Source organism: Calliphora vicina, chromosome 4 (genome assembly GCF_958450345.1).
Source record: "Calliphora vicina chromosome 4, idCalVici1.1, whole genome shotgun sequence".
In the NCBI taxonomy this organism is placed as follows: domain Eukaryota; kingdom Metazoa; phylum Arthropoda; class Insecta; order Diptera; family Calliphoridae; genus Calliphora; species Calliphora vicina.
Window position 1 is genome coordinate 121,395,739 of NC_088783.1, and position 9,751 is coordinate 121,405,489.

Here is a 9,751-nt window from a genome sequence, read left to right on the forward strand (position 1 = left end):
TTTAGTTTTCTGCCTTTTAGGGTTTTTGAAGTTTTTTTTATTGTTTTTATTCAGTTTTTTTTTCTTGAAGTTTTTTTTATTATTAATATGTATATTACTTTATACCACTAAGGAGAAACACGCTCATGCTCACACACACAGTCCAAGCAGCCGTTAACAACCGTACTTTAGGAAAAAAAGGAATTTAAATCCTTAATTTATACACAAATTTAAAATGAAACCGATATTGTTGATTTTCTCCCGGTCCCAAATGCATCCCAAAGTATGTGGCACACACTGAGACCGGGAGCACATCGCCAGTTTGGGAAAATATTGTTGTTGTTGCGTTGAAATTTCATGTTCATAAAATCTTACGAAGATGGTATTAAGATTGGCACGGGTTGTTTCAGCAATTACTGCGTTGTTCCCCTAAGCGTAGACCAAGAGTCTACTCTTCGACGATGACTTGTTGTTGAACTTGTTGCTCGTGGTGTTGGTTTTGTTGCTGTTGGGCCTGATTGTGTTGCTGATGTTGATTTTTCTGGTGATGGTGTTGGTTACGTTGATTGCGATTGCGCTGGTTGCGATTATCGCGACGTTGTCCACCCCAGTTACCACCACCTTGATTGTTGGAGTTGGGGTTGTAGTTGCGATTACGCATGTTCATGTTACCACGTTGGAAGAAGTTGCCCTGCTTCATGTCGAAGATCTTTTCGTTGACATCCACCAAATTGGTCACCTTATCGACAAATTGCATGGCGAGGGCCTGTAGACGGGATGGTTCGGAGCGATGCATGACCACGGTTTCCGTGGGATCGTCCAAGCTGGCCATTAACTCCTCGTTAATAATCATTTTACTGATGAGTGAGTGCACCTTTTGAACGGGCAAGTCGTACATTTTTGCCAACGATGGAATACTCAATGAAGTGTACACATTGGAATAGGTGAAGAGATACGTGCGCAACGACTCTTCCTTGATGAATTTCACCAACATTTCGCGTACTCGGTCGGATTCGTAGAACAAGTCCCACACCTTAGTGTTCATCTTCTTGTTGACAATGAAGTTGACGCAGGCTTGCCAGTTGCCACAACGCATGGCCTTGGCGGCAGCTACCACATGTTCTCTCATCGATTCGGGGGGTCCGACGAGCGACTGACGTTCGGATGAACGCAATTGTTGATAGAAAGTCTTACTGATCATGCGACGACGGGCATCGAATTCATGGGCAGCAATGTAGGGAATTTCAATGAGCATGGCGGACACCAAATACACACATTCGAGCAACTCCAAGTTGATGTGCATGTGGAAAGGCATTTGGCGTTGCTTCTCAATCTTCTCCTGTTCGGCAGAACGTTCATGTTGACGCTGAGGCAAAAGACCCTGGGCCAATAATTCCTTGGGCTTACCGGTGACCATTAAGTCAACCAAACAGTGATGGGCATCTTTGATGTTCTCCTGACGGAAGGCGCACAGACCCAAATTTGCCATTGTGCGATTGTAGAGGATCTTGGTGGAAGGATCAGCCACATCGATGTTGTCTTGCAAATGAGACATGAGCACCAAATCACGTGCTTGGAACCAGTTGTCATGCAAGGCATGATGGTAGATGTGGGCCAAGATGGCGCGTGTACGGATACGATCGGTGTCATCCTTGGCATAAATGAACTTGCACAAACGGTCCATGACCTCAACAGTGGTGGAGGTGGTGGCTGGTACTTCGCCACGTTTGCGTTTCAAGACCTCCGGATCAAACTTGTAGTATAGATGTTCAATCTTACGCAAGTAAATGCGACAACGTTCATTGTTGTTGCCAATTTTCTCGAAATATTGTAAAACACTCTCAATTATGCGGGTGACATTAACTTCATCCTTAAGACGCAACACATAGTCATTAGAATGAGGATCACATTCCTTGAGCAATTTGGTGAACTCATCATCAAGACGTTCAACGGCCGCCAAAGGACAACCACGAATTAAATAGGTGGGTGTAATGAATTCCTCATTTTCTTCAGATACACTTTCGCTCATGGTAATATCTTCATTAGCCAACAACAATTTCATCATGCTCTGCATGACATCGAGCAATTTAACCCAGTGCTCCAACTTCATGGGCTCCGAGATCTTTTGATTGTAGTCGTAGATGGCAGAGATGATGTTAAAGTGGATTTTAACAGCCACAGCAACACCTAGAGAATGCTGTTCAGCAATATCGCGCAATTCAAATAACATGTCGATTTGCATGCGACGATCGGTACGTTTCTTGCCACGAGCCGACATAATCTCAATCAATTTGGCAATCACCAAAGGAACATCGATTTCAGCATCCTTCTCGAACATTTTTGGCTTCTCAACCACTGGGCCTTTAACAACGATTAACCATCCTTCATCATCTTCGGCTTCCTCTTGCTTTCTGCGTGCCTTGGGCTCCTTGGTGCGTTTGTCTTTTTTACGATCATCACGATCTTCTTTGTCTTCCTTGCCGGTGGACTTTTTCAAGAAACGATCACGGATATTAACATATTGATTGTCATCATCAGAGGATTCAGTTTCGGATTCAGTATCAGAATCCCAATCAATAGAATCATCCGAATCATCTTGATCTTGTTCCAAAGATTTAGCTGGTGCAGTCTTGGCAGATTTTTGTTCGCTTGCTTGCTTTGGATCACGGGCACCTTCAGCGGCTACATGATGTTTCTCATTGTCTGAGTCATAGGCAACTTCTTCATCTTCGGCTTCACTTTCTTGATCAGGATTCTCACGGAAACGCACCAAATCCTCCTCAAAGTCTTTAATGTATTTGCGCACTTTCTGGCGCAAAGTACCCAAGGATTTGGAATTATTCTTGGAAAGATTCTTACGACCCTCTCTATCCTCCCACACTTCGATGATGAAATCCTCCAATTCCGCCAAACAACGCACATAGAAGCGGGGAGTAATGCCATTTTCCTCCTTGGATATGACCGGCAAAGCCTTTTGATAGGCCCTCGTCAGGTCCTCAAAACTTGTTAGAATACTCGACATATCCTTAATTTTCTTATGATTGCGAATAGTTTTAATAAGCGCGCTGATATTTTCATAGCGTTTTTCTTTGGTGGAACGGACCACACGCTTTACCTCCTCCTCGTCATCGCTGAATTGCTGTTTTTTTTAAATAATAAATAAACAAAAATTAATTTCTATAAATGCAATTTCTCACAATTTTACTTACATAGGCCGAGGTTTTGCTATAGATTGGTGCCTGGACATCCTCATCATTAGACTCGGATTCCGAATCAGAACCGGTAGCAAAGAAACGTGACATGTTGTGATTGTTATTATTCCGCACTCACTTTTGAGTCAATTTCCTAAAAGCACACACAAAATCAGACATTTAATAACACAATAGTAGAGTAATGAGCAATTGTTTTTGAGGTTAGGTATTTTGTGCACATAAATTTTGCAGCCAACATGGCTGATGCCACACCACAATTTTTTTTTGCAATTATGTTTATAATGTCAGGTTTTTAAATCACTACTTCATGTTGAAGTTATAATTGAAGGTACCACAATTATTTCTATTGTTTTGATTTTATTTTTTAGGCATTTTAATAATTATTACACAAATTTTTAATAAACTTACAATATAAAAAGAAATTTTCGCTGACGACTTCGTACAAGTCGCTTTTTAAAAAGGCATTACCCAGTAAAATTGATAAATGTCATTAGAAAACAATAATGAGTAAAACGGGTCGTTTCTACACCAACCATGTTGCCATACTAATGGCGATTTCTAATGTCAATAAACCAACGACCGTTGGTAATGCCTGGCGCTAGGTTTAATTGATTAAACAAATTGCTTGGCTGCTTAAATAATGGAATATTTTATGAAATGGCTTAAGAAACAGAGAGGTAGGTTTAATGTTTGAAGAAATCAAATATAAATAATATATTAAAAACATTTTTCCTTGGCAAAAAATCACCAGAGCATTGGCAACTCTTTTAAACAAAGCAAACGAAAAAGGAAAAGAAGAGAAAATGCCAAAAGAAGAAGCCAAGAGAAGAAGAAGACGCAAGCTGTAAATCTCTACATAGTGAAAAATCGCGTTTTCTATACAATTTAACTGCAAAAAATATTAAATTTTCTGTAAAAAGGTAAATTAAATTTCTATAATAAATTAAATTTCCCAATATAATCACACAAAATCCCTAAACCTTAAAATGATATCCGAAAAAATGCCTAACAAAAATGTTGGGCCGGTTGGGATGGACCTCGTTGATGTTTGTGTTGAATATTCCAGCATAATTTTTCATTTTTTTCAATGTTTCAGAAAATTACTTGGCTAGCAATATAAGGGAGGTAATTCTCATCAAAACGAAATAACTTTAAGTTAGTAGTTGCGAAACATTTTTTAAACTAAAGGGACAAACAAATATATAAATAAGCGCAATGGCTGATGTTGTAAATGAGCCTGAACCTGAAGCTGAGTACTCCGTGGAACGAATTGAAGATAAACGCATTATAAATGGCAAGGTATGTAACACATACATTTAATATAATAATCATAAATTGTGACTTAAACGGTTAAAATTGTTTTTTAGACTGAATATTATCTGAAGTGGAAGGGATATCCACGCAGTGAAAACACATGGGAGCCGGTGGAAAACCTTGATTGTCCTGATTTAATTGCAGCCTATGAAGAATCAATAAAACCTAAAAAAGGTAAGAGTGTTTTTGATTATTTTTTAAATAAATATGCATTAAAAATGGATTCTATAATTATTACAGCGGAAGCCAAGAAACGACCTACGACGGCACCCAACAACGAAGCCAAGACTAAAAGAAAGGCAGCTGAAGATGAGAAGGACACCAGAAAGACGGTGGGTTTTGATCGTGGTCTAGAACCATCAAAAATCTTGGGTGCTACCGATTCTTCGGGTGAACTTATGTTCCTGATGAAATGGAAGGGTAGCGATGAAGCTGATTTGGTACCCGCTAAACAGGCCAATGTCAGATGCCCCCAGGTTGTCATACAGTTCTATGAAGAGCGACTAACTTGGCATACGCCCTCTGCCGATGAGGATAAAACTATTACTGCCAGCAAGGAGAATGCAGCCGCTGATTAGATTTATGCTCAAAACCTTTATCCAGCGAAGCGCAACTCCCGTAATTTAGTTTTTTAAGATTCGTTATAAGTGCAACAACAATGACTTGGAGTACTAACACCACAAAAATAAACAGCAGTGACCATTAAATTCACCACAACAACAAAATAACAAATTAAAACAAATTTGAATTTTTAATTTTTTTTTTTAATACTTAATTTTAATTACTAGTACTGAGTATTTCATTTTCCTTAACATTTTAAATGGGTTTTTTTATACTTACATTCATACTTATTGTTTTTTGATCGATTAAAAATATTTTGCAATCATTATGTTGGCATATAAAAGAAGGAAATAAAATTTAAATGAACAAGTCAAGACATGGACATACTATAGATTTGTCGCTTCTGTAAATGATTAAATCTAAGTAATAATATTTCTTCAAGCTATTTCTCTTTTTGTGTATTTCCCAAAACATGAATAAAATTAAACAAAACATATGTATAGAGTTTTAATTTATTGATTTCAATCAGCCCAATCATAAACAAATATTCGGCAGTTTTTTTTTCCATTTTTAACACTAAATTTGAATAGGAAAATGGAAAAAACTCCCACGGATTTTTTGTTCATGATTGGGCTGAATGTATTTACGAGGTATTTACAAAATCACGTCACTGCATGAAGAGGAGCCTATACATTTTGTCAAATTGACTAGGGCCAGACTATATAGAGCCCTTTCTATAGGCAACATGTCTCTCACCATGTTCTGCATTTGATGGGGATCATTGTCAACTTCATAAGCCTCCACAAAGTCCTTTAAATGAAAAATATCGAGTCACATTGATCGTAATATTCTTATTTGAGCTTATTGCATACGTTATTGATGAAGAAATTATGGGGCTGAATTACCACATCTGATACCGAGTAAAACTGATCGTAATTTTCTTAATAAAGATATCATTCAATATAATTTTTCTATGCGATAGCTCATTTGATCATGAACGCGGTAATTCGGTCCCAGTTCATTTTTTAAATTACCTCATTGTCGTTGAATTCGCAATACAAACGATTTGTGTGATAACTAAAATGTCGTATACAGGAGTAGGTATTATTCCAGGCATCTTGACAATGACAATCTGCCTCCACAGTACATTCTGCCAAAAGATCCGTCCTAGACCAAGGACACTCTGGTTTGTAGGTATTTAAATTACCCTCGCCAAAATGTTGCACCAATAGACTACGCCTATAAAGCCGATCTAAACTAGCATCATATTCGGGGGCATTAGCTAAAAAGGCATTAATGGACTGGCCATCGATTTCGGGATTTGAAGGCAATGCCAACCATTCCAAAATGGTGGGGAATATATCGATTAGGGCTGTGGCTGCAGTTATTTTTATATCCGGCTTTATATTAGGACCTCTAATAAGCAATGGCACTCTAACGTCCGTTTCATAAGGTTGACGTTTGTCGAAAGGTTGTGCAAATTGACCCATGTGATAACCATTATCGGAGGTATATATAATATAAGTATTTTCCAGTTGACCTTTACTCTCTAATGTATGCACTATGTCGGCTACTAGATCATCTACAGCCAATAATGATTCCCAACGTTTTTGAAAATATGTATCCATTAAATGCAACGTATCATTGGGTATTAACTTTCCATTAGATACCAACCAATGTTTATCTGTAAAGGAAATTACATATATAATTATCTGTATGCCAAAAATATACATATGTATGTATATTACCTTTGTCTATAATATTAAAATTGGGAGTACGTAAAGCGTGGACACCTTGAAAAGCATTACGATGCCGTTTGGCCGGCGTATAGGGAGCATGGGGAGCTGGTGGTGCTACCATGGCAAAGAATGGTGATTGTTTTCTATGGGAGTTAAGAAAACTCAACACTTTTGTACGCAGCAAATCAGTTAAATATACATTGCTGTAACTCACATTCCTAGAATTCTCACGCAGTGTATAGTTGTAGTACCGAGAATTGCCATGAAGTCCATAGAATTCTTGCCAACCTGCAGGAACTTCTGCCCCCTGGTATTGATTAAGATATTTGCCAGCAAAGAAATTCGTATAGCCAGCCGATTTTAAAGTAGGGGCCAATGTTTTCATTTCTATTTGCGAATGCCAATGTAAACCATTACAGCCACCCTCCAAGGAATTGTTCCAAGTACGATGATTATGTTGATATCTGCCGGAAAGCAGACTGGCCCGTGAAGGACAACATAAGGGTGATGTTGTAAACTAAATTAGTTTTAGAAAAAAACTGTAAAATGTATTAATTTGTTTAATTTTAACAAAAATTAAATATATAACATACTGCATTTTCAAATGTGGCTCCCATTAAACCAATTAAATTCTTCACATTCTGCATGGGCAATAGGCCATTTAATGTTACATCTTGGTCGTCGGTGAGGATAAGCACTATGTTTGGAAATTTTCCATTAATTCCAGAAATTTGCTCAAGACAAAATACAAATAAGATCACAATTGCACTCAGCCAAAGATCCATTTCAATGTGAACTGATTGTGTAAATGAAGGTCTCAAATTAAATTTAAATAAAAGTGAAAAACAACAGAGATGAGTTGGTGAGGTGAGTATTTTTTTTTTGTTAATATTACTGTATTTTCTAATACCAACCATTTTGAATACCATTAACGGTTACTTTTTGAAAGTTATTGTCAAACTAGATTGGTACTTTTAATAAAGTTTTGTATATTTCAATAAATGGTGTTAGGGTTATTGTAGTAACAGTTACACAGTTGTCGAAAGTTCTTTTCTGGGAAATAAGAAACTTTCGGTTTATACAGCTATCGCTGAGTTAACAATCATTGGTCAAGTAAGACTTGGCACGTTCAGGAGTGTATAACCAATCAAACCGAATTGGTTTAATGTTAAATAAAATGTCGAATAAATATTTGCATCACACAGGTGATTGTTGAAATATTTTTATTCTCACATGATCATCTCAGTAGACCAACACATTCAATTAACCGATCTACAAGCTAAATTTGAAACTGCGTTTTGCTTATTTTTTGATTAAAAAAAAACGTTTATTATTTGGATGTTTATATGTATATATGTAAATGCCATATTCAGTGTATATTTTATCTACAATAAAATATGTTCATACGAATGTGTATTCATTCTGAGAATTTTCTTGCTAAATATTTTTTCGAATACGCGTATGAGAATAATTTAGTTCAGAGTATTATTTTTAAGTATTTTTTTCTGTCAATATGTATCTGATACTTGTTTGTAAGCGCAGACATATACATATATATAAAAGAAATATTCTAGTTTTAAGAACTAGATAAATCGGATGAAACCAATTACAACATTTGTAAGACGTCCGAAGGAAATGAGACTGGATCCCAAGTACAGAAATAAGACAGTCTAGTTTGGCGGCGGCAATATTATGATATGGGGCTGATTTTTAGGGCAAGATATGGATCCAATTCATATCATAAAATATACTATGACTGGAATCGGATACAAATTCATTTTAAACGATATTATGTACACATACGGTGAGGAAAATATGCCCCTAGTTTGGAGATTCCAGCACTACAATGGCACCAAACACACATCTAGGGTTGTAACCGACTACTTGCTATACAATAAGGAAAGTGTTTTGAAGTGGCCTGTATTATCGCCAAATCTAAATCCCATAGAAAACTTATGGGGATATACGGACTCAAAATTATACCAAATTATTCGGAATGAAACAAAAATGGAATATGAAATCAATCGAAATTCATCACACCTAAATGGTTTTTGAGATTGATTTCAGTTTTAAAAACGAAAATTTCACTGAAACTGAAATTTCTGATCAATCAATTTGTAATCCTCAATTTATTAAAATTTGAATCATTTGTTAAAATCTCCAAAAGTAAAATAATTTTGTATATCTGAATCTCTATAAATACTGTGTAGATTTAACAACTTACCTTTATCCTTCATCATTTAAAAAAATATAATGCCTAAAATCAACAAAAAATAATAATAATAAAACACTTCATTCTTATATAGAATTTTTGTTTGGCATATCATATATCGTCAATATTATTTTCATTTATTTAATCGTGTTATTATTTTGAATAATTTTTTAGTTTAATTGTTATTTATTTATATTATTACAGCGTTTAAACGTTAAACGCTAATAATTTTGTTTTTTTGTTTTGTTTAAAATTGATTATCCCAATTAAAATTTATTACAAATGAAAAATTCGTAATACCGCTTAGACAATTCAAAGTAGTATCTAGTATTTTACACAAACAAAACCAAGGTTATGATTTACCGGAAACTCCAATAAATCTTCTTTGGCCTATTTGAAATTGTCAGTGTATAAAAATGGTTTTAAATTCTATACACATCTGTATATATAGACCTTTGTTTTTCTGTTTTTATTCTCAGGAATTCTGATTTCAATTTCCAATATACGAGAGAGAGTGTTTTACTTTTTTGATTATCTTATGAGTTTTGAAAATTTAAACAATAACTTAACTCTCTTTGTTATTTTATTTCTTTAATTTATTGCATTTTTTTTTCATAATTTAGTTAAAAATTTACTGGTTTTAGTTATATAAAAAAATTTCGAAATATTCTATAAAATTTTTACTAAGTTTTTACCAAAGTTCCTTTAGGTTTTACAAGCTTATGAAAGTTATA

General features: G+C 35.6%; 3 protein-coding genes across 3 annotated transcripts; 1 reads left to right on the plus strand and 2 right to left on the minus strand.

Moving 5' to 3' along the window:
* Nucleotides 1-3,715, minus strand: eIF3c (eukaryotic translation initiation factor 3 subunit c). Its single transcript, XM_065509909.1, has 3 exons — nucleotides 3,600-3,715; nucleotides 3,189-3,324; nucleotides 1-3,118 (listed from the first exon to the last, which is right to left on the minus strand). Exons 2-3 carry the CDS (start codon nucleotides 3,279-3,281, stop codon nucleotides 428-430), a joined length of 2,784 nt encoding a protein of 927 aa, XP_065365981.1. The 5' UTR covers nucleotides 3,282-3,324; nucleotides 3,600-3,715; the 3' UTR covers nucleotides 1-427.
* A 269-nt stretch (nucleotides 3,716-3,984) lies between these two features.
* LOC135956690 (chromobox protein homolog 1-like) lies at nucleotides 3,985-5,562 on the plus strand. The gene is made up of 4 exons (XM_065507241.1): nucleotides 3,985-4,111; nucleotides 4,288-4,490; nucleotides 4,559-4,679; nucleotides 4,746-5,562. The coding sequence occupies exons 2-4, from the start codon at nucleotides 4,407-4,409 to the stop codon at nucleotides 5,081-5,083; spliced, it is 543 nt and encodes a 180-aa protein (XP_065363313.1). The 5' UTR covers nucleotides 3,985-4,111; nucleotides 4,288-4,406; the 3' UTR covers nucleotides 5,084-5,562.
* Nucleotides 5,561-7,621, minus strand: LOC135956689 (N-acetylglucosamine-6-sulfatase-like). The gene is made up of 4 exons (XM_065507240.1): nucleotides 7,399-7,621; nucleotides 6,815-7,322; nucleotides 6,101-6,750; nucleotides 5,561-5,876 (listed from the first exon to the last, which is right to left on the minus strand). Exons 1-4 carry the CDS (start codon nucleotides 7,588-7,590, stop codon nucleotides 5,721-5,723), a joined length of 1,506 nt encoding a protein of 501 aa, XP_065363312.1. The 5' UTR covers nucleotides 7,591-7,621; the 3' UTR covers nucleotides 5,561-5,720.
* Between the last annotated feature and the right edge of the window lie 2,130 nt (nucleotides 7,622-9,751).